The sequence below is a fragment of the Panulirus ornatus genome, chromosome 56 (genome assembly GCF_036320965.1).
Source record: "Panulirus ornatus isolate Po-2019 chromosome 56, ASM3632096v1, whole genome shotgun sequence".
Lineage (NCBI taxonomy): Eukaryota > Metazoa > Arthropoda > Malacostraca > Decapoda > Palinuridae > Panulirus > Panulirus ornatus.
In genome coordinates this window covers 18,540,241-18,552,194 of record NC_092279.1, presented here as the reverse complement: position 1 = coordinate 18,552,194, position 11,954 = coordinate 18,540,241, and the positions used below count along the sequence as shown (strand labels likewise).

Below are 11,954 nucleotides of genomic sequence, written 5' to 3'. Positions count from 1 at the left end.
GTGTTCTACATAATCATTTCCATCTAGTGGAAGGAAAATATTATATGATATGATTACCAGGTCTAACGAGGGAGATTCAAACAATGCCTTTAGCTAGGTTTGAAAAAAAGAAAAAAATTCCAATTCATGTTCATCACCAGTGGTGAGCTAATCATTCACATTCAGGATATACAATGTTGCCTCGTATAACAGTATATCATATCAAAGGTACAATTTAACCCGTAAATTCAAACTAGATTATTCGAATAAATTCTTTTCTTGAATTACTTTTCGTAAATAGATTCTAAGAGCAATCACCTATTCCTTAACAGGTTGCATTTCAAATTACAGTTAAGGTAATTGATGATCTTGCCTATAATTTCTCTTTTGCATCCATCTATATAACACTTGGGGCACAAAGATATATGGAAGAACTGATATTAGAAATAGTGTTTCATTGTTGACGCAACTTGGTATGTAGACACGAATGGGGACATGATTTCGAAAGTCTCTTTCGAAGAAGCATTGCCACTGACCATGTTATAAGATCTCCACATACCAGAAAGAATGAAGAGATACATACACACACACCTTTACCCTGGCAGAACTTGGCGAGTAGGTATGTTACACATCCTCTTCATTTCATGCACAAAATCTTGTAAGTATTGAGATGTCTTATAGGTGGACAGAACTGCTCAAAAACTCAGGTTTCTTGGTCCTTTTTTTTCCTTAAAGAACATCATTGCAAGAGAACCAAGTCAGCCAGTAAGTTAAGGACAAAACAGATGTACAGATGTACCGTTTGGAGAAATGCTCAAGAGAACTGGTCTCCATGAAGAGCCACAAGGAATGACACAGTGCAAAACAAACACATGTAAGTGACGTCAAACACATGTAAGTGACGTCAAACACATGTAAGTGACGTCAGACTTTCACTTGAAGTTGTTATACTCGTTGTTTTTGTTGTTATTGTACCAGTTTTTGATGTCGTCCGGGTGGACGATGCCTTCAGCCTGGGACTTCATGAAAAAGTCCATGATGGCTTGCTGGATGCTCGTCGAGGCCTTGGTAGAGAGACCTGTGGATGAGGGTAGAAGGAAGTGGGTGAGTTTCAACTACTCACAACTCAGTGGCAAGTCCTAAAGAAAAAAAGATTAAGACCAGACAGGTTCTGATTTGACTTTTTCCCCTAAAAATGAATTTTTCGAGGGTCAAAAGCATCTACTGTGACACTTTTAACCAACCTCTCCCCTTTTTCTTCTGACTTAGTTAAAGGCTAACTCTTCAACCAGGTCAGTCGCTGTTTTCTGGTACTTTTACTATTCCTCCTGCAACTCTCTGCTTTGCATTATTCTGAATCTAGTCCTAGTCCACCACCTCCTCCTACTGAAGCTATTCCCTCCTCTCCTTTATCTACTCCTCACGTAGGGTCATCCCAGAGACCATCCTAGCTACAAGGCGTATGGTCCAGGTGGCATATCATTCCCTCCTCTTGTCCCAGAAAAGGAGTGTGCTTCTGCACTATCTCTCATCCTTGCTCGGCCACTTCGTGTGTCTGGATATCCCACTTTTTCCCTTCGTATTCGAGGCACTGGGCGCGCTTTGGTGCAGCCCAGTCCCTAAGAATGGAGAAAGCTCTATCCTCACTAAATATCGCCCCGTGGCTCTTCCATCTACTACCATCTACTACCTCCATCTACTGCCTCTTTCTGTCGCCTCCCTTTTAACATCCCTCTACAACTGTCGCGCTGTGTTGCTACCCTCTACCTAATCGACAGGTGGATCATTTCGTTCACTGCTCTCACGAAGTGCCTGCATGGTGACACTTCCACCGAGGCCTGGATCACGTAGCACAAGCCTGGCTATTGCTGCTTCCCATGGATTCTCTGTGGAGACGAGGCGCTCGAGGATTCACCGTTATATCCTATATCCTCCTCCTCCTCTCCTCCTCGAGTAGCGGAGGAGGGGAATTTCTCTCTCTCTCTCTCTCTCTCTCTCTCTCTCTCTCTCTCTCTCTCTCTCTCTCTCTCTCTCTCTCTCTCTCTCTCTCTCTCTCTATCTCTCTCTCTCTCTCTCTCCCTCTCTCTCTCTCTCTCTCTCTCTCTCTCTCTCTCTCTCTCTCTCTCTCTCTCTCTCCAAGTGTTCGGCCTATGATCACCTAAAGAACCACTAGTACTGATTCCATTCTCTTTCTCTCATTCAGTCTTTGAACCGTGTGACCCAATAATTCTGATCCTGTCACATAAGGTTTGACCTCACGTCGTGTGATGAAACACCTAGACAGGCGTGACCTAGTGAGGATGGCAGGTGACCTTGCCACTGCCGGTGCTCTCGTCTGGCATTGAACTGACCTGAACTGGTGAGAAGCTTGGTGACCTGATGTGACCTGACCTGATGAGAGGCTTGGTGAAAAGACCTGATTGGCGTGAGGTTATGTGACCTGATATGATCATCGTGAAAGGGCTTGGTGACCTTATCTGACCTAGTGAGAGGCTTGTTGATCAAACCTGACCTGGTGAGAGAGGCTTGGAGACCAGACCTGACCTAGTGAGAAGCATGGAGACCAAGTCTGACCTGATGAATGGCTTAGTGACCTAAAAATGACCTAACCTAACCTAGTGAGAGGCATGGAGACCAGGTCTTTTGTATAACTGACCTAAAAATGACCTAACCTGACCTGGTGACAGCCTAGGACACCTTACCACGGCCGACATTGGTGGTCCAACCAGGGCACCACACGTCCGCTGGAAACTGGATCTTCCACTTGACGAAGGACGGCCTGGTGAAGTAGTTACAGTCGTGATCCAACAACTTGATCTCTCCATTTCTGACCCTCCTCCTGCAACAGAAACCACCATCCATCAAACTCCACAAGAATACGTATACAGTATACCTCCAAAACATACACAACTAAAGAAAAATATACTGACTATATATATATGTATATATCCCAGCTCAGCTGATTTACGACACATAGACAAAAGAGGAGGAGGAAGTAATAGTAGTAGTAGTAGAAGAAAAAGAAGAAGAAGAAGAAGAAGAAAACAGAATTCTTCCTCCTCCTCCTCCAGCACCAAGGGTCTCTCTCTAGTTTCAACTACTTACTTTGTGACTTCGTCGACAACAGCCGATACAATGTTCTTCCAGCTGAAGAGCGCTGCTAGCGGATTCGTGCTTTCTTCCTGAGAGGTGACCTCCCCTGGAATACCAGAATCTGTTGACACTCGGTGGTACGGTGTCTGGAACAGGGTGTTGGAGGGAGGTATCCACCTGTCGGGCGACTGGAAAGGGGGAATCTTTTGGGCAGGATCCTGGGAGAGGTGATGGAACTTGGGCATCCTTCCGCCTTCAGGCTCATAGGAGGGAGAGTAGAGTGTGGGAGTCCTTCTGGCGGGATACTGTGAGGATGGGTAGAACGGAGGCATCCTTTCGTCTTCAGGATCCTGGAGGGGTGTATGGGCTTGGGGAATCATTCTGTTGGGGTGTTGGGAAGGTATATGGAGCGAAGGCATCTCACTGGCTCCAGAATCTTGATAAGGAAACTGTTCATGGGACATACTACTGTCATGTTTCTCATGGGTCAAGAGTGTCTCGCTGCTGGATTCTTTGGCAGCGGCGGCTGGATCTGCTTGTTCCATAACAGTGGGTTCGTCTGGTGAGGCATGATCTGTGGGTGTCGCAATGGTTGGTTCCTGGAAAGCTATGGGGCCTGAGGGCTCCGAATCAGGAAGTTCCTCCGAGGTGGCGCGATCTGCGGCCACTGGCTCCAGCCCAGGGTGCTCCTCTGGAGCGGCGTGATCCATAGGCGCCTGCGGGGAGATGCGATCCTTGGCTTTCGTCGGTACCTGATGAGCGGCAAGATGCGACGGCGTCCTTTTCGTTGGTGTATGGGATGTGTCTGGTTCTATTACGGGTGTGTCGTCTTCGTGGAATCTGTCGATGGCTTCGCTGGAAGTGGTCCGATCTGTGAGGAAGTCATCTCCATTCCTCCTGAGCAGTTGGCGGTAGAGCTTGTAATCTGGATTCATCCCACTGGCAGAGTATGTCTGGAAAGGGACGTAGGTCCTGGAAGCCGAGGTAAAGGGGTCACCAAGGGAGTTGGGTAGGCGAGCCATCCGCAGAAAGAGAGCCACGGAAACAGCGGGTGTAGACACGAGGAAGAAAAGTAATGGAAGTATTGAAAGACAGAAGAAGCCATTTGACCTCCACATCTCGGCTATTGCGTCCTCCCTGCTTGGCTTCCTCCGCTGGCAATGCTGTTCCACCGGTGGCTCTTCCAGCTGTCGCTGCTGCTGTGTCGTCAGCTGCTGCACGCGGAGGGGGCGCTGTGGACTGTCGAGGGAAGATCTGCTGTAAGACCTTTGCTGAGGCAAAGGGTGGATTGTAATGTCTGAAGAATAACAGCTTAGTGAATGACTACTATTCGTTAAGACTATTAAATGCTGTTGTGGCAATAGTGTGTGTGTGTGTGTGTGTGTGTGTGTGTGTGTGTGTGTGTGTGTGTGTGTGTGTGTGTGCGTGTGTGTGCGTGTGTGTGTGTGTGTGTATGTGTGTGTGTGTGTGTATGTCTGTGTGGTGTTTTGACTTTGTTCGTCAATGTTTTTGAACGCATTTTTGTGCGTTCTTTATTCAAAATTCATTCACCAAACGCGTGTTAAATCTCCACTGAAAAGAGAGAGAGAGAGAGAGAGAGAGAGAGAGAGAGAGAGAGAGAGAGAGAGAGAGAGAGAGAGAGAGAGAGAGAGAGAGAGAGAGAAAATACCTTTAAGTGTAGTAAAATGTTAATGGTAATATCTTATGTATCACTTAACCACCCCTCGATCACGATGATACGACCCTTGATCGTATGGTACGACCTTTGATCACAATGGTACTACCCTTGAATGGATGGCACGACCTTTAATCTATGGTACGACCTTTGATTACAATGGTACTACCCTTGATCGATGGGATACGACCTTTGATCACAATGGTACTACCCTTGAATGGATGGTACGACCTTTAATCTATGCTACGACTTTTGATTACAATTTTACTACCCTTGATTGATGGTATACGACATTTGATCACAATGGTACGACCCTCGACTTCGACTGTATGACTACAATTGATATAATGTTCTGGCATTTCGCCTTGATACTGAAGGGTCAAGTCAAAGGTCACGTCATAATAACCCGTTGGGATCCATGGTCGTACCATCGTGCTGAAAGGTCATGCCTTAGGAATCAAGGGTTGTACCACTGTGCTCAAAGGTCATACCTTTGGGCTCAAGGGTCGTACCTTCGTGCTCAAAGGTCATGCCTTTGGGTTCAAGGGTCGTACCTTCGTGCTCAAAGGTCATGCCTTTGGGCACAAGAGTCGTACCTTCGTGCTCAAAACGAGGTCGTATGTGCTTTGCATTAGCAAAGGACCTGTCCGTAGCTGGCTGAACTCCATTAAGGTTCAAGATAGAAAGCGGAGCTACGGACCACAGGGGGGAATGCAGGGAGGTGATAATCCCGCTGAAGATGGATGGTGAGGCCCCTACCCCCCTCTCACAGGAAATCGGTAACGGAATAGGAAGCCGCGAGCGACAACAGGACTTGAAAACAACGGAAGCAACAGAAGCTGTTGTCAAACGGATGTGTGGGAGACTGGAATATGCAGGATGTCTGTTTGTTTATACATCTCTTTCCAAGCCCACTGTCGTTATCTCTGCCTCCCTCATGTCTCACGCCAGTGTAGGACACATCTTAGTGAAGACGCGGGTATGGTGAAGGTGAAAGGTATAGTGAAGATGAGGGCTAAAGACTACATAATAATCCATGACAGATTCAAGAAAGGGGGTATCAAGATAAGATGCAGCGACTCAAAAAGAACGTAGTGAGGATACATGGGTGGAAAAGATGGGGCAAGGAAGATGATAGCGTGGTTAAGATGAGAGTGTATTGAACATACTGGTATAGTGAAGATGCTAGTTAGTAAAGATGAAGGTGTAGGGTTCAACATGCAGTCTGGTGAAGATGAGGATGTATAAGGAAGATGTTAGCTAGTGAAGATGAGCGTGTGGTAGTTAACATGTAGTCTGGTGAAGATGAGGGTGTATTGAAAATGTGCCTTATTAACATGATTCCCAAAAAGTCCAAAGTACGTTTCAAGGGCAGACGATGATACTACTACTACTACTACTACCATCAATACTACTACCACTGCTACTACTACTACTACTACTCCTACTACTACTACTACTTACTACTACCACCACTACTACTACTGCTGCTACCATCAATACTACTACTACTGCTACCACTACTATTACTAATAATAATAATAATAATAATATTAATAATAATAACAATAATAATAATAATAACAATAATAATTAATAGTAAGAATAAGTAGTGGTAATACTATTACTACTACTACCACTAGCACCGATAATAATAATAATAATAATAACAATAATAATAATAATAATAATAATAATAATAATAATAACAATAATAATAATAAACTTGAACACCATACCTTAAAGGTGGATCAACCGTGTGGGGGGTTGTCGACGCCCGGGGAAGGAACTCTGGCCTCACTGCCTCCTCCGGTATGACTGAAGTGACACTGGCAGGCACATAAGGACCCGAGGACGCCCAGCGATGTGCGACCACGACCAAGCTGAAACGGAAATAGAATGCCACAGTGAAACTCCAGAACTCCCATTTTGTGAAGAACCCTGAGACGTTTTTCTGTCTCACTCCTTCAAGAAACAAATGTTTTAAAGGCATTAGTAAATGAGCGAGCGCGAGGATTTCGGTGGGAGGTGAATTTGCGTAGAGCGGCAAGTAAGAAAACGGGTGAAAAAAAAAGAAGAAAGTGCGTAAAGACGCGTAGCTATAAAGTCATGACCTTTTCCGGTGCATTTGTTTATCATTCGTCGACACACCGGATGTGGGAGACATTTATCTCTGGCGATGAGATGCGTCGCTGTTTATTCTACTCAAATATTTCATCTCTGCGGCGATGAATTTCTCACTCCAATAACAGTCTGCCACATATTTCCATAACTTAATCGCTAAACATCTATCTCTCTCTCTCTATCTCTCTCTCTCTATATATATATATATATATATATATATATATATATATATATATATATATATATATATATATATATGAGTATATGTATATATATTCTTTGTTCTGTTATGAACCGGTTTTATCGTATATATATCATAAATCATATATTAGCCAAGAGCTGTGATATCTTAAAGATAACTTATCTTAGATATCTTATCGTTATCTAATCGGTACGAGTGCTCAAACAATCGGTTTTGATCACTGATTTCACACTATCACCTCCCGTAATAAGATAGTCTAGGATTCATCATTGTACACTAATCAGTGGCAGAGGGAAGTATATGGCATTTTTCTCCGTAAGAAATAAGTTTTGATTGTTATCTGCTCTATCTTAATGCCATAGGTTCTCATTATACACAGGTGTATTCCTGGATTTAATATCTAAAATATGTATCATACTCATTAAACTTACGGCACAGTTGTTCCTATCATATACATAAAAGGATGGTAGAAAACACAGGAGGCAGCTGGAGGTTTATTTCACCTCCTTCGATGATGGTTCCTTCATCATCTGTGGAAAAATAATGAAAAAAATAATCTTTGTTTACGGGTCTTCTGTAAAATTTAACACCTGACCTCATCTCCAAATCACTATGTCCAAAGAATGCATCATTCCATTCTCATCTTATTCTTTTCTCGTTTATTATATGTCTTCATCCACATCATTAATTAACTTATTCTCTATGCTCACGCTATACGAAACCACTACCAGCACGTCATCAACGTGTGTATCATGATGCATCTCTTTCCATAACTTGTCTGTCTCCAGGGATTCCATATATATATTGACACAGACTCTCAAAGCGATAAGCTTCTGTATTCCGCATCTTCGAATATGAAGACAGCAGATAAGCCGATAACGCTCCCATATAGGGTTAAAAAAAGAAAACAAGATATGAATAAGTAAAAGATCGTTATATAGAAAGCAAATGTGGATAGACCGTAATTTTGTTTAAGTCTATGTTGAAATAATCGTTTTCTTTAAAAGATACACGTTACAGAAAACAAGTCTTGAAGGGAGTAACTTAAGAATATCTATTGTTAATTCATTTTTGTATTCATTATATCATTGTTATATGAACGACTTTAAAAATCACTTACCATTCATTATTCTTACAATAATATCGTCAGATCAAGAGCTTTTTAACTTTCCGAAGTTTTCGTAGATCTTATGAAATGATATACCAAAAGAAAATCTGATATCGTCTTTCACATGGCTCTTAAAAATATGTTATGTGGGTATTATTCGCATTTCTTAGCTTCTACTTCTTCCTAAGGGCACACAAGACCTTGGTAAATGTTTGAATTTAATCATAAGCTCCTCTACATACCCATCTCGAATAACAGTATCCTTAAAATTTAATGAGTAAGGTTCAATTAAGTATTCCTCTCTTCCTTTCAATCAATGAACTACTTACCAACACTTAATTCTTATCAGATAACACTCATATCTCAGCTCTTTCCGAAGAGTGAAAGGGCTGTGAAGCCACTAGTCCCACCTTAGATATTACACCGTATGCCAAACCAATCAAAAAGGATTTACCAGGACATAAGACAAAAATAAAGTCACTGGACTGGTTTGCATCATCGGAAATCATCTTGACACGAGAGAGAGAGAGAGAGAGAGAGAGAGAGAGAGAGAGAGAGAGAGAGAGAGAGAGAGAGAGAGAGAGAGAGAGAATTCTTAAACCACGATCAATATCTCAGGGTCAAACACGGTCATCCGTTCCAAAGGTCATGACTAAACCCTGAGGGGGGGGCGCGCCCTCCTCGAGATCCCAACCAAGTTCGGACCACCTCAAGGGGCGCGGAGTGGACCACTGCTGGGGTGGTGGTGGCTGGAGGAGGAGGAGGAGGAGGAGAGTACAGACGTCGAAGGGGAGCGAGCTGGGGAGGGGGAATGACAAGCCATGTGGGTGAGGAGGCGACTGATGTAGGAAGGTTGTATGAGGGAGAGGCACGGGGTGGGAGAATGGGAGGACGTTGTTCTCATGACCTGGGTAGACCCATACATGACCCAGGAACACCCTGTATATGACCTGGGGATACCCCTCACATGCCCTGGGGATACCATACATGACCTGGGGATACACTACATGACCTGGAGACACCCTACATGACCTGGGATACACTATATGACCTGGGGACACCCTACATGACCCCGGGATACACTACATGACCTGGGGACACCCTACATGACCTGGGATACACTACATGACCTGGGGACACCCTACATGACCTGGGATACACTATATGACCTGGGGACACCCTACATGACCTGGGATACACTATATGACCTGGGGATACCCTACATGACCTGGGATACACTATATGACCTGGGGACACCATACATGACCTGGGGATACACTACATGACCTGGGGATACCCTACATGACCCCGGGACACCCTATATGACCTGGGGACACCCTTATATGACCCGGGACACCTCGCATGACCCATATAACCTTGCTCCTCAGACACTAGGAACTGATCGCAATCATGCTGTACCTTGTTGCTGCTCTCTCTCTCTCTCTCTCTCTCTCTCTCTCTCTCTCTCTCTCTCTCTCTCTCTCTCTCTCTCTCTCTCTCTCTCTCTCTCTCTCTCTCCTTCAGGTGATTCCGAATGGAAAATTGAAAAAAAAAAAAAATGATGAGCCACGTGAAGAAAAATGATGAGAAGAGCAGAAATGAGATCAAGCCTCAAAAACATAATTTACCCATCGTCGTGTCTCACACAGCTAGATAGATGAGATGTGATGAAATGAGATGTGTGTGAGAGAGAGAGAGAGAGAGAGAGAGAGAGAGAGAGAGAGAGAGAGAGAGAGAGAGAGAGAGAGAGAGAGAGAGAGAGAGAGTGTGTATTACGCCAGGTGTCCTTGGCAATGTTGGCATCCTCAGGTCTCCAGCAGATACTGAACTGAACCAGTTAAAGTCGGTCATCCCCGAGTCCCAAAATGTCCCACTTTGCTACGAACACCACCTTTAAAGACGAAGCGGCCGAAGAGGGATGGGGAGAGAAGCGGGCGGATGGAGGTGAATTGGGGAGTGGAACAATGTTGGGGAAGGAGGAGAAGGATTATCATAGAATGAAGACGGTAAGAGATGGAGAATATAGGGATGGATGATAGAGATGGAGGTTATCTTTGAGGGAGACGCGATGGACAGTCAGTCAGTCAGTAAGGTGTAAAGTTGAAGGAATGTTTGCGTAAAGAGGGACATCAGGAGACGGAGGAGGAGGTACAAAGAAGGAGGAAAGTAACCGAAGTCAACATAGATGGAAGATAAATACAGCTACCGAGATGGAGGACACACACGAACGAACAAGAGAAGTTGAAGTGATCGGAAAGAAAAAAAAAAATGTATTGACATGGACGGGGAGTGGAGGAGAGGTCTCCAAGAGAGGCGTAGTAGACCTTGGCACAGTTGAGATGGAGACAGGCACAGAGAGAGAGAGAGAGAGAGAGAGAGAGAGAGAGAGAGAGAGAGAGAGAGAGAGAGAGAGAGAGAGAGGTGAGTGTCAGTGGCTTGGGAGAGGCTGGGGAGTGTCTCCAAGGTGTGGGTCTGGGAGGATGGACAGGTTAAGTAAGGAGGGGACTTGGCGCCGTTTTGCTGCTGCTGCTGCTGCTGGCCACCGTGACCCGGAAGAGGAACTTTGGACGACGACAACGACGACGTGATAGTGGTGGTGCCGTCGTCGTCCACCTGACGCAGCGACGACTCGACTCCCCTCACCCCCCTCTCACCAACACCTCCCACCTACCTCCCGCGGTGTGTGTGTGTGTGTGTGTGTGTGTGTGTGTGTGTGTGTGTCCCCCCCGTCACTCGGCTTCACCTCCTTACGGTTTCGTGTATCGACCTCTCTCTCTCTCTCTCTCTCTCTCTCTCTCTCTCTCTCTCTCTCTCTCTCTCTCTCTCTCTCTCTCTCGTTCGTCTGAGGTCGCGACGCGGGAGTCTCATCACACCGTCCCTGCCTGACGACTGAGGTCACGACACGGGGAGGAGGGTGGGTAGGAAAGTTGTCCACCTCCTCCTCCTCGTCTTATGATGGAGGGCCTCTGGTCTACCGACAGCTCGTGTGAGCTCAGAATGGCTCGTGTCTAGGGTGTGGACCCGTCCTACTGCTCAGTATGATGCAGTGGAAAAGGAGACTAAATGCTTGCCAGAAAAAAGAGAGGGGGAAAAAGAGATATTGCATTAAACTTTGTTATTTTGGTAAACTGATAAAACTCATAGGGCTAAAAAGTCTGGCAAATATAGAAAAAAAAAAAAGAGAAATCACTTAATATAATGCTATATGAACAACGAGATATACGAGGTGTTGCATTCACTCAACTCCGTCTTCAATTCGAGCCAAAACTATGCTATATTTTTCAGATTCAATCTAAGTCTCGGGAGACACACTTAAACATCATTACGTATGAGATATCATTCTTAACCCTTTTGCTTCTTATGATGATCCGTCTGTTCTGGGACATTTATCGATCAGTCTTAACGAAAGCCGAAGCTCCATCACTTCCTTGGGTCCATCTTGTGTATCATGTAACTCTATGACGAGAGTCCAGCTACCTCCTCAAGACCTCTATATACGTCTGTACCAATCCTGGAACATACTGCTACGTGTGGGTGACTGGAAGGGCATCTTGCAGTTGATGACTTGAGAGAACGTGTGAGTGAATAAGTCGACTATTATGAGATTATCCCATTGAAGAGAACAGCGACTTATAGTCGTCATGTCCTCTTCCAGGCAGAGTTAACACTAGAGCTGTGTGGCAAAGAAGAGGTGCTTGAGAGGGATGTACGTTCGGCATACATATAACCTCAAGCGAGACGACATTACTGCTGGAAGCCGTGACACTTTACCC

The 11,954-nt window shown here is 44.9% G+C and overlaps 1 protein-coding gene across 2 annotated transcripts in view; it reads right to left on the bottom strand.

Moving 5' to 3' along the window:
• Positions 1 to 117: 117 nt before the first annotated feature.
• LOC139765987 (uncharacterized) overlaps positions 118 to 11,954 on the bottom strand; it is a 67,202-nt gene continuing 55,365 nt past the window's right edge. Inside the window, exons 1-5 of one of the 2 annotated variants that reach the window (XM_071694021.1) lie at positions 7,505 to 7,595; positions 6,487 to 6,630; positions 3,085 to 4,311; positions 2,682 to 2,818; positions 118 to 1,057 (exon numbers count right to left, since the gene is read on the bottom strand). In XM_071694021.1, the coding sequence (XP_071550122.1) occupies positions 912 to 1,057; positions 2,682 to 2,818; positions 3,085 to 4,311; positions 6,487 to 6,630; positions 7,505 to 7,530 (1,680 nt within the window). In that variant the 5' untranslated portion in view covers positions 7,531 to 7,595 and the 3' untranslated portion in view covers positions 118 to 911. Of the gene's footprint in view, positions 1,058 to 2,681; positions 2,819 to 3,084; positions 4,312 to 6,486; positions 6,631 to 7,504; positions 7,596 to 11,954 lie in introns of those variants that run through there. The other variant, XM_071694020.1, reaches the window with a different exon arrangement.